At 39.8% G+C, this 23,679-nt stretch overlaps 1 protein-coding gene across 1 annotated transcript in view; it reads right to left on the minus strand.

Annotated features, from left to right (window-relative positions):
* The window catches only part of SH3GL3 (SH3 domain containing GRB2 like 3, endophilin A3), an 80,861-nt gene that overhangs the window by 33,094 nt on the left and 24,088 nt on the right, over positions 1 to 23,679 (minus strand). Inside the window, exons 3-6 of the mRNA XM_007945101.2 lie at positions 22,535 to 22,678; positions 17,305 to 17,438; positions 14,580 to 14,738; positions 6,966 to 7,069 (exon numbers count right to left, since the gene is read on the minus strand). Coding sequence (XP_007943292.2) covers positions 6,966 to 7,069; positions 14,580 to 14,738; positions 17,305 to 17,438; positions 22,535 to 22,678 — 541 coding nt within the window. The remainder of the gene's footprint in view (positions 1 to 6,965; positions 7,070 to 14,579; positions 14,739 to 17,304; positions 17,439 to 22,534; positions 22,679 to 23,679) is intronic.

Raw genomic sequence — 23,679 nt, forward strand, 5'->3', positions numbered from 1 at the left:
AGCTCAGGGGGCAGGAGTGCATGGAGGGATGGACACTGGGAAGAGGTAACTATGGGGAGGAAGTGGGAGGGGAGCTGTTGCAATTGTTGTAAACTGTGGTCAATGTCATGAGACAAAGTATATGTAAACTGCTGTATGGAAAGTGAATTTGCTCTGTAAATCTTCACCCAAGTCACAATAAAATAATAATAATAATAATAATAAAATATTGACAATTTCACAATATTCAAGGCATGTTCTTCCATTTATGTAGATCCCCTGTAGTTTCTTGTAGCAGTGTTTTGTAGTTTTCTTTGTACAGGTCTTTTGTGTCTCTGGTAAGATTTATTCCTAGATATTTTATCTTTTTAGTAGCCATAGTAAATGGTATTGTTTCCCTAATTTCCTTTTCAGAGGTCTCTTTGTTGATGTAGAGGTATCCAACTGATTTTTGTATGGTGACCTTGTATTCTACCACTTTGCTGAACTTTTCTATTAGTTCCAGTAATGTTTTTGGTGAGTCTTTTGGGTTTTCTATGCATAGGATCATATCATCTGCAAATAGAGAGATAGCTTTACTTCCTCTGCGAATTTGGATGCCTTTTATTTCTCTTTCTTGCCTTATTGCCCTGGCTAGGACTTCCAGTATAATGTTAAATCGAAATGGTGATTTCTATTTAAAAATGCTTTGTCTGGCTCCTGTTCACAAGGGGAATGCTTTGAGTCTTTCTCTGTTAACAATAATGTTGGCTGTTGGCTTGGTGTATATGCCCTTTATTATGCTGAGGATTTTCCCTCCTATTCCTATTTTGCTGAGAGTTCTGAACAGGAATAGATGTCAGACTTTATCGAATGCCTTTTATGAGTCAATTGATATGATCATATGATTCTTTTGTTTTGGTTATGTGGTGTATCACATTGATTATTTTTCTCATGTTGAACCATCCTTGCATATCTGGTATGAATCCCACTTGGTCAGGATGTATTATTTTTTTGATATTTTGTTGGCTAGGATTTTGTTGAAGATTTTTGAGTCTATATTCATGAGGGATATTGGTCTGTAGTTTTCCTTTTTAGTGGTGTCTTTCCCTGGTTTTAGTGTAAGTATTATGCTTGCTTCATAGAATGAATTTGGGAGTATTCCATCTTTTTCCATGTTCTGCAATAGTTTGAATAGTATAGGTGTCAACTCTTCCCTGAATGTTTGGTAAAATTCTGCCGTGAAACCATCCAGGCCAAGACTTTCTTGGGGGGCGGGGGTGGTAATGACCTATGACCTGCTCAATTTCTTTTGTTATGGGTCTGTTCAAGTATTCTATCTCCAACTGGGATAGTTTAGGTAGGTCTTGTGTTTCTAGAAAGTTGTCCATCTCTTCTAGGTTCCTGAATTGGTTGGAGTACAGTTCTTCATAATACTCTGTTATTATCTTTTTTTTAATTTCAATTGGTTCTGTTGTGATGTTGCCCTTTTCATTTATTATTCATGTTATTCAGATATTCTCTTTTTTTTCCTCTGTTAAATTTGCCAGTGGTTTGTCAATTTTGTTAATCTTTTCAAAGAACCAGCTTCTTGTTTTGTTGATGTTCTCTATTTTTTCTTGTTGTTGTTTTGTTTTCTGCTTCATTCATTTCTGCTCTGATCTTTATTATTTCCTTACTTCTGTGTATTGTAGGTTTCATTTGTTGCTCTTTTTTAACTGGAGTTGTTGAGTTAGAGTGTCGATTTTTATTTTTTCTCTTTTTTGATGTGTGGCATTTATCGATACAAATTGACCTCTGAGTACTGCTTTGGCTGTGTCACAAAGGTTTTGGTAAATTTTATCTTTATTCTCATTTGTTTCTAGGAATTTTTTTTTATTTCACACTTTGTTTCTTCTGTTACCCAGTAGTTTTTGAGCTGTATATTATTCAGTTTCCACATATTTGATTTTTTTCCTTGATCTTCCTATATTGATTTCTAATTTTATAGCACTGTGATCTGTGAAGATGCTTTGTAGTACTTCAATGTTTTTGAATTTATTGAGGCTTTTTTTTGTGTGTCCTAACATATGGTCTATTCTGGAGAATGATCCATGTGCACTGAAGAAGAGTGTGTATTGTGGTTTTGTTGGATGGAGTTCTGTGTATATGTCTATGAGGTGAAGTTGTTTGATTGTGTTGTTGAATTCTTCTGTATCTTTGTTGAAATTGTTTTTAGTAGTTCTGTCCCTCCTTGAAAGTGGTATGTTAAAGTCTGCTACTACTATTGTAGTCTATTTTTCCTTTCAATTAATATTTGCTTTATGTATTTTGGGGCACTTTCATTGGGTGCATAGATATTATGGTAATGTCTTCTTGGTCAATTGATCCTTTTAGCATCATATAATATCCTCCTTTGTCCCTATGCTGTTTTTTCACCTTGAAGTCTCTTTTATCAGAAATTAATATTGCCACTCCTGCTTTTTTTTTGGTTGCCCTTAGCTTGGTATATATTTTTTCACTCCTTAATTTTTAATTTGTTTTATCTTTGTGTCTAAGGTGGGTCTCTTGAAGGCAACCTATTGATGGGTCTTCTTTTCTTATCCAATCTGTCATTTTCTTTCTTTTGACTGGTACATTTAGTCATTCCCACTGAGTGTAATTAGTGGTAACTTTCATGCTATTGTGTTTTTTTGTTGTGTTGTTGGTGCTTCCTTTTTTCCAAATATTCTTCTATGCTGAGCTCATTTTGTTATCAAGTGTTTGTTATATTTTCTTCATTATTGTTGGTTTTATGCTTACTAAGCCCATATGTTTTTCTTCTTTCTGAGTTTGCTTAGGAGGATTGTTAATTTTCTTTGTGGTTATCTTGAAGTAAATTCTTATCTCCCTTAGTTTGGAACAGTCAGTTCTATAAAGATATTATCCTGTCTTCCTCTCCATTTGGAAGTTTTGTAGTTAAAACATTTATTCCCTCTACTTGCTATGTTGCTGGTGTCATCTGCAGATTGACTCCCTTATTTCTCTATGTACATTATTTTATAAGCTTATTTTGAACATCTATTTCTGGTTTGGTTTCTAAGTGATGATGGCCAAGTGTCTTGATTTTAATTTGTTTTTCTCTGTTGTGGGTTCTAACTATTGGAAGGACTCCCTTTAGCATTTCTTGTAGGGTTGGTCTGGTTTTCATAAATTCCCTTAATTTCTGTTTGCCTGAGAATGTCTTGATTATATCCTCATATTTGAGGCAATTTGGCTGGATATAGACTTCTCGGTTGGAAGTTATTTTCCTTCAAGGTTTATATATGCCATCTCATTGCCTTCTTGCCCGCATAGTTTCTGCTGAGAAATTAGAAATTAGTCTTATTGGTTGTCCATTGTAGGTGACATTCATTTTTCCTGAGCTGCCCCCCTGATTCTTTCTTTGTCTTTGGTTTTGGAGAGTTTGATTATGATATATATCGGTGACTTTCTCTTGGTATCTATTGTGTATGGACTTCATTGAGACTCTTGGGCAAATATCTTTTCTTCCTTCATGATATGGGGGAAATTATCTGTTAGAAAGTCTTCCACGATTTTCTCAGTAGCTTTTTTTTGCCTCCTCTTGTTCTGGTATCCCAAGCAAGCATATGCTATTTCTTTTCATGTCATCCCATATAACTCCTAGGTTTTCTTCATTTCTCTTAAATCTTTGCTCTGATTTTTCTTCATACAGGCTGGCATTAAGGGATTTGTCTTCTAGTTGGAAAATGCAATCTTCAACCAGGTCTAGTCTACTCTTGTCCTTCCACTGTGTTGTCCATCTCTGTAATTTTAGTGTTCATCTTCTGGATTTCTAATTGCTGTTTCTGTATGAGTGTTCATCTTCTGGATTTCTAATTGCTGTTTCTGTATGAGTTCTAATTATGTTAATATCTTGTTATTTTGTTCTGGAATTATTTTCCTGAATTCTTCCAGGGTACTATCTGTCTTCTCATTGTTACTGTTTATGGTTTCCTTGAGTTCTTGGAGAGTCCTATATATATACCTTCCGAATTCCACCTCAGATAGTTCTATTGCTTGTTCTTCTTCCATGATAGATAATTCTTTAGCCTGGGCTTTCATTTCTATTGTCTTGTCCTGTTTTTTGTTTGTTTGTTTTTGTTTTTGAGGTTGTATTTGGTTTTCCAGACATTTTGAAGTTGTTGTCTTTGTTAGTTATGTATTAATTTGTTTCACCCTGATTTTATGACTCGATGGCAACAAAAACATGTGTAAAAGTGTGGAGCAAGTGTACTTTTTTGGTTATTAACTCAGCCATACTGAGTTGCTCTCCAGCTGTCTCTCTGTTGGTGGAATCACTGTCAGGGATGTGGGTGCAAGTCTCTGTTCGTCATGAAAAGGATTTGAAGTTGGGATGAACAGGTGTTGTCCACCATCTGTCATTGATTCTGTGCCACAGTAGCTATTGGTGTTACCTGTCTACTGTGTTAGGTGTTCAGTGTAATTGCTCCTCTTGCCTGGTGGAAGTTCAATGTGTAGCAGGGGAGAAAAGGAAGAAAGAAAAGGGGGGGAAAATAGGCACCAGAAGTAAGCCCCCAGACAGAACAGTAGAAGTAGTTTTCCATGTTTGGGGTGAGATCGTTTAATCAGCAATGCAGGCACAGGCAGGGTAATTTGTGTCTTTCTGAGATGTCTACTAATGATGACATCCTATTGTCAATCAAAGACCCATGATTCAAAATTGACAGAGACTCCAGTGGGTAGAGGGCCACAACTTTCCACTTGGATCAAGAAGCCACAAAAACTCAGTACCCCAGTCCACTCTGTGCTAAAAGGGATTATGGAAGAGTTGAATCCCAGTCCACTGCCGTGCACTCACACCAGGGCTCCACCTACTTGGAGAGAGTTTCTCCCTTTCCCCATTCCTTCCTGGACCCTGTGGCTGCCCAAGCCAGGGGCGAGGGTCTTGATCCATTTCCCAGTAAGATTATCATACTCACTCAGAGTCCAAGGCCACTGCCAAAAACTGCCAGTGCAGGTATTCTGAGTCCCCAGTGCCTCTGTGGGTTCCATGATAGATTTTTTTTTTTCCCTCCTTCCCTCCACCAACCTCTTTTGTACTCCTAATGAGTTCTCTCCAACTCCATCACTGCTGGCCAGGCGGGTTTGTTTATTTTTCCCAATTGTTTAATCTGCTCTTTTTCTCCGCCTTCACTAAATCTAATACTTTTATCTTGTCCTTAGTTGCTCGTAACTCCAATATCATTATTTCTATCTGCTTTACCTAGTTACTCAGGGATTAAGTTGGCAGAGGGATCAAACATATGGGTTACAGGTACAATGCCATCTTCCCAACTCCAACCATGAAGAAGATGATTTTTATACATTTATTCTTAAACAGCCCAAATTTTCAACTATTTATTTGAGCTTCTAAAGTTAAACTCATCTTCACAAAGAGTGTTTGCCTCTCACAAAGTCTTTGAGGCATCCAGCAAGGACCTGAAATGCAGTAGGCACTCAACACTGTTAGCTCCCTTCTTCTTTCCGCTTTGTCGTTAGCTGCCACATTAGTCAGCTCCAACTCATGGCAACTCCATGTACAACAGAACCAAATGCTGTCCAGTCCTGCACCATCTTCATGATCACTGGTACACTTGAGTCCACTGTTGCAGCCATTGTGTATTTACAGTGGCTTCCAACCTAGGAGGCTCATCTTCCAGCAGGTTGGAGGCTCATCTTCCAGCACTATATTGGACAATATTCTGTGGTGATCCATAGGATTTTCAGTGGCTAATTTCTGGCAGTAGATCACCAGGCCTTTTTTTACTACTCTGACTTAGTCTAGAAGCACATCCAAAGCCTGTTCACCATGGGTGACCCTACCGGGATCTTAAATGCTGGTGGCATCGCTTCCAGCATCACTGGACCATTCAAGTCGTTACAGTATGACAAACTGACAGACAGGTGGTGGCTTTCCCCTCTTACAGAGACAGAATTATGAAAAAGAAAATATCCTCATATGAATACTAGATAAACTACCTGCCTACAGAAGTACATGTTTCAGAGAATGGAGACACCTTTTATCTGTAATTATGGTACTGAGTTACATGAAAAAAACCCCTTCTAATTTATTCATTATAATAAACCTGTGTAAAACCAATTTTCTGTTATCAAACTTGCTCAAAAAAATGAGAATTTTTTCTTTTTTTGTGGTAAAATATATATATAACAAAACATTTGCCAGTTCAACAGTTTTTACATGTATAATTCAGTGACTTTGATCATGTTCATTATGTTGTATAACATCACCACTTTAAAATAGGGATATTTTTAACCCAATATTTAAATAGGGTTACCATGCATACCACGTATGAGACTACTAATTTTCAGAAAAATACAAATGCATGTATTATTAAAGCCATGAAGGACCATCCTTTGATGGTCAGCAAATAATTTTGTTTTTCCCAACACTTCTTAGACTCATCATTATGAACATGGCCTGATATTTGTACTTGTGAAGTAAACATGAAACTTTTCCAGATATCTACATACTTCCTGAGTATTGTCTCTTCCCTCTCTATATTTCAAGGAGTTGGGGCAAGGGGAAGGAGGCAGTAATATACCATCACCACCCCCAGGTTGAAAATGAGGAAGAGCTAAGCTCTCATCAAATTAGCAGGGAAGCCAGGAAAACACTGTGGTGGCTGAACACAGGTCAAGGAAAAGAGCTTTAATGACAAGGTAAAAAGAAAAGGAAGGAAACAGTAGCCAGATCTTTTTTTCCCAGTTCTGCCTTATTGACCAAAAGTATCTATTATCTCAGGCCCAACCTACACCTAGCTATGAAATCCAGCTAAGGAAAATTTAAAACAGACTAGGGAAGGGGGAGGAAAGGAAGTGGAGGGGAAAAGGAAGGAAGGGAGGAGATGAGAAAGGAGGAGGGAGGGGAGAAAGAGAGAGAGAAGGGAAGGTGAAAGGAGGATCATTTTGACTCACTATATTTAACTATGCCACCCTTGACTTATAATGAATGTGAAGGTTCTTACCGTGTCTGTAGCTTGCTTTGTAGCTCCTGCAGAATCTCTGTGGACTGTCTGTGATAGTCTAATGCTGCCTCTATAAACACGGCCAACTGGCTGACTTGTTCTACCTGCAGCAGAAGTGGAAAATTACTCCACTGAGGCCACAGCCTATGTAATGCTCATAGAGAGAGACCAGCAACCAAGACCTGGCTTTGCAGGGAAGCCTGAGTTGGCCTCGGTCAGCTCTGGTCCATTTTGTTCCAGTTCATCTCGCAGCTCTGCAGAATCAACCTACAGGTCATGGTATAGAGCTGAATGTGCTGGAAGAACATGTTCACATTTATTTGTGAATAGGAAATTGATTTAATGCAATAAAATACTTGTTTTTCTAATTAGATGATAGTCTCAGGAGATTTTTATGCTATAAAGTTCATGGATCTAAAAACAGAGAAATAAAGCTTTTCCAAATACAAGTGCAGCCAATATTAAGTAAATTAACTGCTTATTTAGTGAAAGTGTCTCAGTGGGCACTTTCTAGCTAAGCCAAGTCAAGAAGCAAAGTAAATTAAGCTGATCTCAGATAAGGAAAGGGTATCAGGGACCAACACATACCCAGGTCAAAGCTTCACCAATGCTCTATATATTTTTATTGCTAAAAGCACAGAATATCTGAAAGGCACAAAGCTGAAAGGAATGAACTTATAAAGACTCTGGCATCTCCCTTTCCCATAAATCAAGACACTCACGAAATTAGCAAGCAATTTATGGGGAATGTAAGAGAAAAAAAAAAAAAAAAGAAGAAGCTATGCCATGTCAGAGTCCCTGGTGCAAACAGTTAATGTGCTCAGCTGCTAACCAGAAAGTTAGAGGTTCAAGTTTACCCAGAGACCCCTCAGAAGAAAGGCCTGGTGATCTACTTCTAAAAATTTAGTCACTGAAAACCCTGTGGAGCACAGTTCTACTTTGACACTCATGAGGTCACCATGAGTCAAAGTTACTAGTTATGTCATATAAAAAGGAAACTAGAAGACCTGAAGATACATAATTTTAAGAAGGGTCTCCAGGAGAACCTGAAAGCTTCCTCCATGTGTCTAGTGGGCTGCCCTAGAAAAGAGGGATTAATTAAACTTATTTCTCAAAACCCCAGGGGCAGGGTCACTGGGGAGAGGTGATGGCTGCCCACTAAAAATTTAATTCATGAATTCCAGAACTGAACAGAGACTCAAGTCAAAATCAACTCTTGCTCTTCCCAGGTTTCCCAAAGCTTATATATCTTTTCCTTATTTTATTTTCTAATCAGTTTTAGGGAAAAAAAATCTTATTCACTCAGAGAGTCTAACCCTGCATAACCAACCATGGGTCTGTTTGCCTTCAAAGATCTAAGCTGTTTTCATTTGTTGTTCCAAACCATTCTTTAGTTGCCTATACTTTCATTTTTCTTACCTATTTATACTACTTTAAACAGTATGTATTTAAGATATACATGGCATTACTAAACTTGTGCCAAACTGGGATGAGCATCTGAACAATGAATTCCAGCTCTGTGGGTGGAAAACCAGGCCAACATGCCTAGCCTTAAATTTCTAAAGATCCAATAAACAAAATAAAGACAGCCTGGCCCCTACAAAATCCTAAGGATTTCTTAAGTTTCACCTCTTTGGCTTTCATGCATACTTTTAAACAAGCCCAGCTCCACGGCCTAATATAATCACAGTAGAATTTGCTACAGAAAGAATTTTTCATCCTTATAATGCTAGAGTTGTGTAAAATCTATGCCAAAATTGGTAAAGTTCTGTCTTTACTAAAGTTAATTTTCCCTATTTTAATGCACACTTTGAAAAATGCTGGATATTTTATAATTTTTAAAGAAACAGTGAAAAATCACTAAATGAATATTCTTTGAAACATATGTGAGGTGGAAGGGTTCACCAGCTATCCTCTCTGATGTGGCTAAAATACAACATTATATAACGTAGAGACTCATTCTCAACCTTACCATTTGATGGCTGACTTTTAGAAGGACATGACTCCTGGAAGTCTCTCAAGGCCTGGGGGATAACAGCAGTACTGCACAGTGCTGCACATAGTAGGTTCTCAACACAAGTCTGGAAGGGGTTTACTAAGCTGTGAGCCTCTCTTGTTGACAGGGAAGACGTGGTGTCCCAGGTGAGTTATCTTCTCTCCATACCAGAATATGCAAGCTTCTAGCTGTCTCTCAGGCCAGGAGCAGCACCACATGCTTCAGACCAGCACAGGTGGGCTCTGCTTCCCAAACCACAATTAAACTTAAATACCTGGGCAGGAAAACTCAGAGTAAAACAATACCTGCAGACCTTTGCAAGAGTCAAAGCCCGTCCAGAAGGAAATATTTTCTCTACCCACCATATCTCTCATTTGGGTAATTCCACCTGTTGAATCAGGGAAGGTCACCTGGAATGAGAAAGAAAGCCATACTCCCATTTCCAGACTGAGACCTGGGCTGCCACTTTGCTGGATGCCATCCTGAGAGCAGTGTGTGACCTCAACTATGGAAAGGGTCACTATACATGCAGAGGAACAGAAGTACCAGAGAACTAGCACCGTTCTCTGAAAGTGAAGTACACTAGCTGTTAGAGAGGGGGTCACACTCAGCTCAGACACTGGAAGTGAGAAACTTATAATGCAAACAGACTGGCCCATGGGCTAGAGGTCAAGGAGGCACAGGCTGACACAGGCAATAGTGGTTGACATGGGTGGGATGTGGACTGTGAAGTTATGGAATGACAAAGCCAGAAGTAGACGGAATAATGGCTCCCTAAAGATGTCCGTGTCCTAATCCCTGGACCCTGTGAATCTGTTACCTTATATGGTAAAGGGAACTTTATAGCCATGATTAAGTTAAGGATCTTGAGATAGGGAGATTGTCCTGGATGACTGAAGTGAGCCCAATGTAATCACATGGGTCCTTATAAGGGTTAAAGTCAGAGAATGAGATGTGACAATAGAAACAGAGGTCAAAGGAAGATATTTGAAGAGGCTACAGTGATGGCTTTGAACATGGAGGAAGGTGCTATGAGACAAGGAATGCAGATGACCTCTAAAACCCAAAACCAAACCCACTGCCATTGAGTCAATTCTGACTCAATGGAGACACTATAGGACAGAGTAAAACTATTCCATTGGTTTTCCAAGGCTGTGAATCTTTACAGAAGCAGAGTGACATATCTTTCTCCCTGGAGCAGCTGATAGGTTTGAACCTCTGATCTTTTGGTTAGTGGCTGAGCACTTAACCATTAAGCCACCAGGGATTCTTCTAGAAGATGGAAAAGGCAAGGAAATGAACTTTTGCCTAGAGTCTCCAGAGAGAACACCAAACCCTTGAACTGTAAACTACAATGTTTGCCTTAATTTGTTATAGCAGCAACAGGAAACTGATACCAAGTTGCTTTAAAACAGTCTCAAACCAAGTGAAATCTAACAAAAGATTAGCCCAGGTCAAGATCTCCTGTTTATGGAGATATAAGTTGTTGATCTGAGACTCACATGCACCAAACTCATAGGGGTAATGGACCATTGTGGCCGGGTCTGGGGACTTCATTGTTGACTCAGCCCCACCCCATGGAACTTCACTCTATTCTCAAGGGGACACCATAGCATAGGTAGCGTTGTTGTTAGGTGCTGTTGAGTAGATTTTCAATTCACAGCAAACTCACATGATAGAGCAGAACTGCCCCACTGGGTTTTCTAAGCTGCAGTCTTTATGGGGAGGAGCTCTGGTGGCATAGTGCCTAAGGCATGAGACTCCTAATGAGAAGGCTAGAGGTTCAAACTCATGAGCCATTTCCCAGAAGGAAGATTGAGTAATCTACTTCCATAGTGATACCGCCTCAGAAACCCAAGGAGGGATCACTATGAGTTGGATCTGACTCGATGGCAGTGCATTTGGTTTGGTTTGGTTAATCTTTATGGGCATAGATCACCAGGTCTTCTCTCCTGCAGAGCCACTGGTGGGTTTGAACCAAGATCTTTAGGTTAGCAGCCAAGCATTTAATCCTTTGCGCCACAGTGACTCCTTATAGCATAGGTGACCCACTTTATCCCCTGTGGCAGATCACTCACACTGCACAACAGCTTGAGCATAACTGTTGATACATTTTACTTCCAGGGGTCTCTTCAAAATAGGGAGAGCTTGGGCAAGCAAGTTTTTTTCAGGCATTATCTGGTGATGCTTTTATCATGCCTTAGCCAAGAGTATATAACATGAACGCAGGAGTAAGTTCCAGCTGTTCCCTGGAGAGTGACATCTGGGCTTTTGAATTTTCATCCCAGACAGAGATGGCAGGTGGCTCCAAGGCACCAAGCACTCCATCTCAAACTATTTCCTTATTCTTTTTCTCTTTGGAGTGAGTACTTATAGATCTTCTCTTCACCCCTTCCTCACTTCTCCTTCTGTGGATGAGACCGGGCAGTGTGCTTTAGTTAGCAGGACGGGTTACTCTGCCTCAAAAACTAGCTGCCCCTGGCCAGACGACAGGTGAGGCCTGCTCCCCAGATTGTGTTTGGTGGGTAAATCAGTTGGGCTCGGCCGGGGCTTGCTTCCATCAGTTGAGGTAGCAAGGAAGAGAAAGTGCTATCTTGACTTCAGGTCCAAACCACACCCTCCAAGACAGTTTACCAGAAGGCCTGTATTTTATAATTATTGAGTGTTCACAATAAAAGAGGTGTCCCTTGATCTCATCTAGCTTTTTGTGTCAATTCCTCAAATGGTCTGAACCCGAAGGAGATAATGGCTATGACTGATACCCCCAAAACCTGTAACTCACTATAAAAGAAGCATAATAATAGGGTGGTGCAAGCAGGTAAGTACTCAGCTGCTAACCAAAAGGTTGGAAGTGTGAGTCTTTCAGAGATGCCTTAGAAGAAAGGCCTGGAGATCTACTTCTGAAAGATCAGCCACTGAAAACTCTGTGGAGCACAGTTCCAGTCTGACACACATGGGGTCGCCACGAGTTGGGAGTGACTTGATGGCAACAAGTTGGTTTTTCTGGTTTGTTTTTGTTTTTAATATAAGCATCTCCCACTTGTGTTTGGAAGAAATGTCAGGGCCTCTGCCACCTGCCACAACGTTTTCCCTGAGGCCATGTGCTTGACAGAGTCTATCTATCCTCAGGAAGGAGTATACCTGTCTCCAGCAGATGCTAGGTTGAGGGGAAGTGCTGTCCAATCCATTGGGCAATGGCAGGGGCTGAAGACCCTTTATGTTTAACCTAAGACTTACTCTAGGTTCCAGCCACTTTTAGTCACTGGAAAAAAAAACTCAGTCATCCTTAAGCATAGCTCTTCATTCAGAGCTTCCCCATGAGGAAAGGAAACCACTGTAGGTATGAGGGTGAGTGACATAAGTTGGACATGTAGTTTGTGACCCACAGGGAGAAGGAAGCCAGGGCTGTGTGAGCTGCAGAACACTGATCCTGGCCTGGTCTTCAGAGAAGCATCAAAGATGGGGCTGAAGGTTCAAAGTCTGACCACCCCACCACCACCATATACTTTGTCTTTCCCCACATCCTGTCCCCTGTTTCTCCACTAGTACCAGGCAATCTCCCCATGAGCATTTCAGGTTGAATAGGTGAGCTGGAGAAGATTGTGTATACTTTGCCTAGTCACATGGGGAGATTTCAGATATTGCAATCTGAGGCAAAACAAAAGCAAATTGCTTGGAGACAATTTCAACAGAAAATTTATTGTTTTAAGGGTAAGCACACAAACAAAACGGAAAAACGGAGCAAATGGTTACACCTACTCCCAGTTTCCATAAAATGTAAAAAAAAAAAAAAAAACACAGAAGAAATAAAAAGAAGAAACATAATGTACTGTACTTTTCAGCATTTGAGGGTTTAATGGGTATGAGACATTTCAAATGGGCTTCTCTAGGACTTAGTCAATAGTGGACATAATTCTCACACACTTCTTCACAGCACATAAAAGGTACTCAGTACATCGTGACTGACTTGATTCAAAATCAAAAGACACAAGACTTTGATGTACTTTTTAACAAACTATTATAAATAAAACATGGTTTTGAGGATAAACAAATGCCCTGATTTGCCCCACATGTTTGAAAGCATAACAAATATGTCCAGACCTAATCCCAGGGTGAGATAGCTCATGCCATCACCAATGCCAGGATCAGGGCTGGGACTCAGGAGGGAGGCAGGCAGGTGAAACTTCTTCCATTCCGGGAGTAAAAACACCAAATGTCTCCTTGTCACCAAGGCATAAGAAAGTGTCTCTCAGCCAGCATATTCCCAGTTAAGGATTACTATTCCCTTTATGAAGGAACTCGTGGTGCAGTGCCTAAAGCATTTGGCTGATGACAAGAAGGTTGATGGTTCAAACCCACCAATCACTCCGTGGTTGGAAGATGGGGCAATCCACTTCTATAAAGATTTACCACGTTGGAAACCCAATGAGAGTCAGAATCATTTGATGGCAGTGGTTTTTATTTTATATTTGTTATTACTATTCCCTTTATAAGGTCATCATGAGTCAGAATAAAGCAATGAGTTTTATCTGCTTTATAAAACCAATTGCTGTTGAGTCGATCTCAATTCATGGTGACCTCATGTGTTTCAGAGAAGAACTGTGCTCCATAGGGTTTTCAAGGGCAGTGATTTTTCAGAAATAGATTCTCAGGCCTTTCTTCAGGGAACCTCTGGATGGAGTCAAACCTCCAACCTTTTGGTCAGCAGCCAAACATTTGGCTTAACCTTTTGGTTAGCTGTTAACCACTTGCACCACCCAGGGACTCCACTATTCCCTTTAGTTCCATTTACTTTGACTTCACCTAACAAATAAAATAAAAGTTGGCCAGTGAGAATCACAATTCAATAGGTTTTTTGCATTCATGGAATGAGGAGTATGTCCCAAGACCTTCATAATCCCTAAATTCACAAGACCACTGTAACATAAATGAAAAATTTAAGTCATGCTTTTATATCCTAAATGTTCAGCCATGATTAGTAAAGGCATCTGAGAATAGGGTGATGAGAGAGGCTCTCCTGCTTGTTAAGAGATATGCTCCTCGCCCAAAAATCTGCCTCACAGAATGCTTTTCACTATTTTAGCAATATTTCAAATTACCATATGACATGGGACTTCCATTCTCCTGTGAAACCACAAATGCTATGGCCTCAAATATGAAGATCTACTGGCAATCCCCCTAAGACAACCCCACTTTCCCTGGAGTCGACTTGAGCACATCTCTGAAACAATCCTGGGATAAACAGGGATTCCCAAGAGGTTTGAGTCAAGTCTTCCTGGATGTCTGAAACATCCCTGAAGCAAGAGATTATGGCTACAGAAAATTCTGGAAACTTTTGTAACTGCTAAGGGAGCTCTGGTAGCATAGTAGCTAAGGCACTTGACTGCTAACCAGAAGGCTGGCAGTTCAAACCCACCAGCCACTCCTCTGAAGGAAGCAATCTACTTCCGTAGTGATACTGCCTCGGAAACCCAAGGAGGGGTCGCTATGAGTCGGGTCTGACTCGACGGCACGTAACAACAACAAAGCCCTAGAGCTTCTCAACATTTTGATCCCCGTCAGATAGCCAATGCTTTGTTTATTTACATGAAAGTCTTCTGTTTAGTTTAAATACTTACATCATTTTCTAAAAAATTAAACATGCTTCTTTCAGCCAACTCCTTTGACTCTTCAAATTTTTCTACCGCTTGTCTGACTTCTTCATCTGGTATCTTACCTACTCGCTTCTTTTTATAATCGTAATCCAGGCGGCGGCCTTCCAGCTTTTTCAGGTGGTGCTAAAAGGGAAAGAGAAGCCCCTCAGACAACTGTTATACTCAAAATGTGACACAAAGAAATGATTGTTATTTCTAAGAAAATAGTCATTGTTCTTTCTTGGCCTAAATCCTACAGGGCAGGAATCCATTTCTCACTTTGTCCGTATGTGCCTCAGCTCCTGGTGTAAGCTCGCCTTACTGTAGGTACTCAAGAATTTGCAGTGAATGAACAAATTAATGGATGGATGGATGGGTGGGTAGGTGGCTGGATGGCTGGATGGGTGGGTGTGGGGAAGGATGGATGGATGGATGGGTGGCTGGATGGATGACTGACTGAATGGATGATTGTCCATATGGAACATAAGGATGCAGTATCAGCACTCAGATTGTATTTTCCAAAGTTCTTTGTTGGATCTCTCATTTCAGCTCTGTTAATGTCAAGATAATTTCTAACCAAATCATTTTTAACAAAAATAGGTACATTTGTCTTGTGCACTATTGTCAATTGAGGTGAATACAGGGTAGTTGAGACTATGAACCAAACTCACTGCCATTAAGTCATTTTCTGACTCACAGCAACCCTATAGGACAGAGTAGAACTGTCACAGAAGGTTTCCAAAGCTATAAATCTTGATAGAAACAGACTGCTTCATCTTTTTCCTGCAGAATAGCTGGTGGGTTTGAACTGCCAACATTTTGATTAGCAGCGCAGTGCTTTAACCACAGCATCACCAGAGCTCCTTGAGACTATGAAAGGCTGCCTGAATCTTAGACTCTTGACTGTTAATCATTTACATGATTTAAGTTTTGATTCATCAGGTTCCTGTATCAAACACCAGGAGTCTATGGATGATGCAAACAGTTAACATGTGTGGCTGCTAACTGAAAGGTTGGAGATTCAAGTCTACTCAGAACCACCTTGAAAAAAAGGCCTGGCAAACTACTTCCAAAGAATTAGCCATTCAAACAAACAAACAAAAAAATCAGCCATTGAAAACTCTACAGAGCACAGGTCAACTCTGACACACATGGGGTCACCATGCATCAGAGTCAACTTGATGACAAGTGTGTATACATAGAGAGAGGGACAGAAAGAGAAAGAGAGAGACAGAGAAGAGAAAGAGAGATAGTAAGCCCCAGTGGCATAGTGGTTAAGCACATGGCTGCTAACTGGAAGGTTAGTAGTTCAAATCCACCAACAGCTCCACAGAAGGAAAGACCTGGAGATCTACTCCCTAAAAGATTAGAGCTTAGGAAACCCTAGAGGATAGTTCTACTCTGTTATGTAGGTTTGCTATGAGTCAGAATCAAATTGATGGCACACAACAGCATATATATGTTTTTCATATCATATAGGAACTTAATACATACATATATATATATATATATATATATTAGCTGAATACCAAGAGATGCCATTTAGAAAATTATTTTGCTGCATAAGAAGATACAACATTTAAAAATAAATGTATTCCACACATTTCTCTGACTCACTGCTCAGAATGTACATACATATCCATGGCCATCCACCATACTTACCCAAGCCCAGTGGAACAGCAATAGTAGCAAGCACCCTTTGGTATGGCCTTCCTCAAGGAAAACAGCAAAAGAAGAAATGACATGTGTATTTCACCAAAGGAGGTGTTTGTGTTTAAGGCTCCACATTTGGGCAAGATGCTTTGGCATCCCCACAGCCCAGAATGTCATGTCCACTCTGGAATCATTCATTCACTAATAATGTATGGGCACAAACCATGTGCCACACACTGTGGCTACAAAAGTGAACAAAGCATGGCTCCTCACCCCAAGGAACTTATTGCCCAAGAAAGAAAAGACAGTCTGATAAGAGTTGTGATGCTCTTAGCACAGGGTGCTCCTGGGGCTCACTGGAAGAAGCACCTAGTTAAGTCTAGGGAGAGACCAGAGAACTCCCCCAGGAAAAGAACCTCTGAGCTGAGATCTGAGATGTGGGCTGACTTAGCCAGGAGAAGGGACAAAAGGAGAGGAACAATAATACAGAGACAGCAAAAAAAAAAAAAAAAAAGTAGTATGTCTCCTGGGAATGGCATGTAATTCAGTACAGCTGGGTAGAGTTCAAGTGCAGGGAGGATAAGCACTAAGGCTGTAGGGAGAATGAACCAGTTCCAGTTCCTGTCCAGTGGTCCCTGATTCATAGTGAGCCCAGAGTCAGAGTACTACTGTGCTCCACAAGGCTTTCTTAGCTATAATCTTCACAGAAGCAGATCACATCTGTCTTCCATGTAGCCAGTGAGTGAGTGGGTTTCACCCAGTCAAGTGCTTAACTGTTTATCCACCAGGGCTTCTTGCTGTCTTCAATAAAATACAGAATTTTAAAGCTAAAAGGGATCTGACTCACATTCTGCCACGTCCCCATGTCCTCGGCAGATAGGGCTAATTGATTCCAGTACTTTCCCCCCATTGAGCCCACATAAATATAACTGAGTTATTTTTTTCACCACCTACAAAAAGATGATGCTTTCATCAAGTTCCTACATGCTTATTTTAATGGTGTTAAATATAAATACTTTACATTGTGAGAGATATATTTATAGCCTGGAAGACTTACCCCAATCTCTTTTAAATCTTTGTCTTGTAATAACTGAAGTGGATCAATAAAAGTTTGCTTTACATTAATATCAAGGGAGTCTTTCACCTCAGCCATTAGTTTCATGGATTCACCAACTTCTATCAGTGCACTGCCTGGAATAGAAAATAAAAACAAAAACAGTACTTCTGGAGAACATGCTAGGAAAGCAATGATACTTAGTTATTTCTTTCTCCAAAATTTGTACATGATTCGTGTAAGAAGGTCTTCACTCCTGGGATTTGAATCTTTGGCCCTGAAAAAAAACAGAAAAAGAAAAAGAGAGGAAGAAAATCTCCCTGCTTTCCACAAGTTGCTCTCCAGGACCTTCCACACTTTCAACACCTTGTAAAACAAAACATTCCAAGGCAGACAGACCGGGACATTTATCACTTTGGCCACTAGATGGGGTAAAAGCTACTTAAAAACAAAACAAAAAAAAAAAAACAACAAGAAAAAGTGCTTTTGCGAACTCTTGGCACCAAGGGTTCTTTAGAAGCTCAAGAATAAAATCTTTCTTCATAAACAAAGAAAGGATTCATTTACCAGAGGCTAAGTATTAAGTAACAATGATTACAACAGAAATAAGCAAACATACCCTCATTGCAGTTTGTAGCTCTCATTTCTTGAGGTCACTCCCAGTATCAAAAGACTTGCTCCAAGCCTTCCCACCTTCTCTGAGGTCAAAGAACAAGAAAGCCTGGGGGTGTCACATGGAACATCCTTCCAGCAGAATGGACAGAGTCTGCTAGTGCAATGAGGCCCAGGCCAGCAATAACAGGCAGCTTTTGCCAGATCGTTGTGTCATTAGCTGCTATTTATGACAATGCCATGCACAATAGGATGGGACCATTGTGATCCATGGGACTTTCATTGGCTGATTCTTCAGAAGAAGTCTTAGTCTAGAGGCTCCCCTTAAGCCCCTAGGTTTTATCACAGCAACACCTGACAAGCATCCACTAACAGATTGCAATTGAGGTGCATTGGCCAGGAATTACGCTCTTGTGCTAACCAAAAGACTGGCAATTTAAGTCCACTCACAGGGGCCTTAGGAGCTCTGGTAGGTAGGTAGTGCCTAAGGCACTTGACTGCTAACCAGGAGGCTGGCGATTCAAACCCGCCAGCCACTCCTCGGAAGGAAGATGGGGCAATCTACTTCCATAATGATACCACCTCAGAAACCCAGGGAGGGGTTGCTATGAGTTGGATCCAACTCAACGGCCCAAAACAACAACAACAACATAGGCACCTTGAAAAGAGATAGCCATTGGAAACCCGATAGCATACAGTTCCCCTCTGACACACATGAAGTCACCATGAGTTGGAATCAACTTAAGGGCTTGTATTTTTGATTTATCTCAGCCACAGCTAATATGTAGTAATTTGCAAGCATAATGAGGATAACATATTTTTCTACAAGGTATCCTTGGGAAATGCTGCCCTTCACTGAATTATTTTTCCTTTATTTCAGGTTTTCAAACCGATCTTGTGCAAAGGTAGAGGGAGCTTGGAATCTCTCAGCTCCCAGACTTTAAAGGCTTTAAGTCTGATCTTCAAGTTATTTCACCTACTAGGTGAGCATCTCAAAAAAAAAAAAAAAAAAAAACCACTTACTGCCATCAAGTCGATTCCGACTCATAGCAACAACCCTCACTGGCTTTCCAAGGCTATAAATCTTTACAGAAGCAAATTGCCTCATCTTTCTTCCACAGAGTGGCTGGTGGGTTTCAAACACCAATTTTTTGGTTAGTAGCCAAATGCCTTAACCACTACACCATCAGAGATCCTTACCAGGTAAGGATACAGAAAGTTTATTCACCTATAAAATATTTATTCACCTATAACAACATTTGCTTCACCTCGCTTTTTTTCCCCCAATATTTGCCTTACCTCATGCATTTTTTGGTTTTTGTTTTTAAGAAATAAACTTAATTGTATTTTATAGGCCCTCACAAAACGTAAATGAAACTGTTACTCTAAACTAAAGCTGTGTGAGACTCCACGTTGGCCTCCTGGTAGCTTCATTAGAAGCCCTGGTGGCACAGTGGCTGCTAATCAAAAGGTCAGCAGTTCAAAACCACCAGCCACTCCGTGGGAGAAAGATGAAGCAATTTGCTTCTGTAAAGATTTACAGCTTTGGAAACCCTATGGAGCAGTTCTCCTCTATACTATAGGGTCACTATGAGTTGGAATGGACTCAACTGCATTGAGTTTGGTTGGGCCGCTTTGTTTTTTGTGGGAAACTATGTTTCTTTAACTTAAGTCTCTGGAGTCTGTCCTAAATCTTGCCATTTCCTAGCCTGGGGGCTCCTTCCTGCACAACTTGGCAGAAACAGATAGTATTGCGTCTGTCTCTAACCTCACTCTGCCTACGCCGTCCATGCCTTGACCTGTTAGTTTACTTTGACAGAAACCTTTTCTCCTTTGTGACTCCACACATTACTTTTTGAGCATTGGTTGTCACCTTCCTGGAATGGGCATTCCCTCTCCTTGCTCAAAAATGTTGTTGTCATTGTTAGCTGCCATTGGGTTGGTCCTCAACTCACAGTGACCCCGTGCACAACAGAACAAAACTCTTCCTAGCTCTGTGCCATCCACATGATTGGTTGTGGATTAGACTGTTGTGATCCACAGGGATTTCCTTGCTTGATTTTCAGGAGTAGATTGCTGGGTCTTTCTTTCTAGTCTTAGCCTGGAAGCTCCACTGAAGCCCGTTCAGCATCACAGCAAAGCGCAACCTCCACTGACAGGCGGTGGCTGTGCATGAGCTGTGTTGGTCAAGAACACCGCTGTCAAATTCTACAATGGTGTAGCACTCAACCTCCACACATTGAGGTTTGTGCACTTTAGGAAGACTCCCTGATATAACCCCAAGAAGAAACATCCAACAGTACAGCTTCTTCCTCAGAACAACAAACATTTGGTCTGCTTCTGCCCTCCTGACATCAGCTCTTCTCCTTAACCCACATTCCCTTAAGTTGCTGAGCTCCAGTGAAGTTATCAAATTGTCTGGCCATCAAAGCCCCCACCCCAGTCACTGTGGCCAGGTGTGTCCTCAGATTTTGGATTGTGCCTGACAGTCTCATATTGCTCTCTCAACTGATTTTCTCTCAGGGTAAGAAATAGGCCATCAAGGACTAATTCACCCATGGAATAAAATAAGATCCATGTTATACTGATCTGAAAGACATTATTACCCCCTATCACTTATTAATGTTTTAATATTTGGGACTTAAAAAACTTTTCAGAAGACTTTTTCCAATTTCCTAGATAAATTTCAATAGCCTAATATTTGACTTCTCAATTTCCATATCTGTCTTGTTAAAAAAAGAAAAGAACACAGTTGCCATCCTGTCTTGTTACCACAACAAAAATAGCTAATGTGTCAAATTCTTCTGGAAGACTTAATACACTGAAGTCAAGTCTTCCCCAATTAAATTTATAAATTTAAAGCAATATCAATCAAAAGTTAGTGAGGTTTTTTTTTAAAGGAGAATTTATAATGACTAATATTTTTCCATCTAGAAAAATAGATAAGTATTTCCATGAAATTTTTGCAATAAAATAACTATGGGATATTTTAGTAAAATATATTAGAATATACTTTAAAACTATAATGCTTAAAATTATATGAACTGGAGCAAAACAGATAAACATATCAAGAAAACATCAGAGAAAGACCAGAAACAATATAAAAATTATATTAAAAATATAAAAATTTAATATATAATAAATGGGTGATCTCCAATCAGGAGAAAGTTTGGACTTTATAATAAAGTGGTAGGACAACTGGTTAATTATTTGTTATAGAATAAAATTACAACCCTATTGCATAGAATATGTCCAATGAATTCAGGAGCTCAAAAATTTGAAGGTAAGAAAAGGAAATATAATGTATCCAAAAAATGTATAAATTAACATTTATATCATTTGTGTGAGTATGGGTATAAGGTGAGATGGAAAAAGTCTTTCTCAATGTAATGTCAAAGCCAGAAACTATAAAAGAAAATAATGAGCTCCACTATATAAAAAGCAAAAATATTTCTCATTAAAATTCCATATTCAAGTTCAGAAGGTAAATGCCTACTCGTGACAAAACATTCTCTACCTGTAAGACAGACAAAAAGCAAATACCCTCACCATTTAAAAAGTTCATAAATCAGTAAGGAAAAATTAACACCCTAGTGGGAAAATAGGCAGAAACAAAAGTATAATTCACAAAAATGACAAAAAACATGAAAAAAATTCAACCCCATACATAGTAAAACAAACAAACAAACAAACAAAAGGGCAGTTAAAATAGCATTGAGATATCATTTTTATATATTATGTATTAAATTTATCACTGATTTAAATGTAAACTAAAATGACAATTTCCAGGGTTAGTAGTCATGTAGGATATATTCGTTCACTCCTGTCAGGAATATCAAATTGGTACAACCTTTCCAGAGGGTGATTTGGGAATAAGTTTCAAAAACCTGAAAAACAGGCATACTCTTGGCCCAGAAATTTTACTTCTAGGAATTTCATCTAAGAACATAATCTTAGCCATCCCCAATGACTTAGTTACAAAGAGGGTCCCTAGAAATGCTACATAACTTTTTTTGCATAAAGAAAAAAACTAAATATTTGATTACTGAAGTTGGTTGAATAGACATGAAATATTATATAGCCTTGAAAAACAATATTTTAGAAGATCACTTTATGACATGGATCATGACATAATGGGGAAAAAACACAGGTTACAAAAGACTATGCATCCTATTGTTGTTGTTAGTTGCCGAGGAGTCGATTACAATACGTGGTGAACCCATGTGTTCAGCAAAGCAAAATTGCTCCTTAAGGTTTTCAAGGCCTATCACCTTTCAGAAGCAGATGGCCAGGCCTGTCTTCTGAGTGCCTCTTGGTGGGTTCGAACCACCAACATTTTGGCTAGTAGTTAAGTGAGTAACCATTTGTACCCCCCAGGAAAGGCACATGCAATAGTTTCATTATGTGTGGAGATGCCATGAGCTACATCACTGGGTTATGGAATCATGAGTGATGTTAACATTTCCCTTGATTCTACTTGCTTGTTTTCTAAATTTTCTGCAGTGAATATGCACACATTACTTTGGTCATATGAAAATAGTAAAGGTTGTCAGAATGATGGTTTTGTGCATAACTGAAAACCAACAAGGGAGGTATTCTCAGGTGATGTGTGAGTGCTCACCAAATGTGGACTGTTCCCCAAGTTCCTTCCCATATTTCAGCATACAATCGCCCAGCAAGCCTTCCGTCTGTGGGTACCCGGTGGTTTTCACCTGTCCTCGGATCTTCGACATAGTGTTGAGCATTCCCAGCTTAGCTCTGTATGCTTAAAAACATTGTCATTTGTAATTCCTTCAAGTTACAAGGTGGAGTGACAGCATTTAACAAACACAACTACTGAAATCGAGGTCACCTTAGACTAACTGCCAGATATGCAGCCCAAAAAGATTGTGTGCATATTATTTTCTCATGATTTTCTAGATTTACCCAGGTTAGTGTTAAGTGCACCACTGCACAGTGATAATGGAAAACAGGAATTACAGCACACATTGTTGACTCTAAATAGTAGTAACTGGGGATGCTACCAAGTACCAGCCACAGAATGAGACACCGAGGAATGCTTGAAGCTACTAACACATTAAACAAGACACTGACTCCTGTGCTGATGGTTTTTCCCAGGAACTGATTGTAAACTGAGAATAGTATCATTGTAAGAGCCCTGATGTCCCAGTATATTTCAAACCCACCAGCTGCTCTGCAGGAGAAAGAATGTAGTAATCTGCTTCCATAAAGATTTCAGCCTTGGTTACCTTATGGGGCAATTTTCCTACAGGGTTGTTATGAGTTGCAATCAACTTGGATGGCAACAGATTAGCAAAGACTCAGTCAGACACTTGCATGCCAATGTTCACTGCATTATTATTCACAATAGCTAAAAGGTAGGAACAACCCAAGTGTCCATGAACAGATGGATAAATAAGCAAAATGTGGTCTATCCATACAATGGAATATTATTCATTTGTAAAAAGAAATGAAGTCCTAATACAAGCTACAACATGAAATAACCTTGAAAACATTATGCTGAGACTTCTGGGAAGATGGAGGAATAGGCAGACAAGCAACACAGACCCTCTTTAACAAAGAAAAGAAAAACCAATTGACAGAGATACAGAAGATAATCCTGGAGTCCTGAGCTTTGAAAGGAACTATACAGAAGTGGATTAGGCACCAACTAGTGGAAAAACCTGAACAAAAACAGTAGTACAGAGACAGTCAGAGCTGCAGACAGTCAGCTACTCTGATGGGACCAACAGCCTGAATATTTCA

Source organism: Orycteropus afer, unplaced genomic scaffold (assembly GCF_000298275.1).
Source record: "Orycteropus afer afer isolate SDZICR_OR568_19922 unplaced genomic scaffold, OryAfe1.0 scaffold00132, whole genome shotgun sequence".
NCBI classification, from domain to species: Eukaryota; Metazoa; Chordata; class Mammalia; order Tubulidentata; family Orycteropodidae; genus Orycteropus; species Orycteropus afer.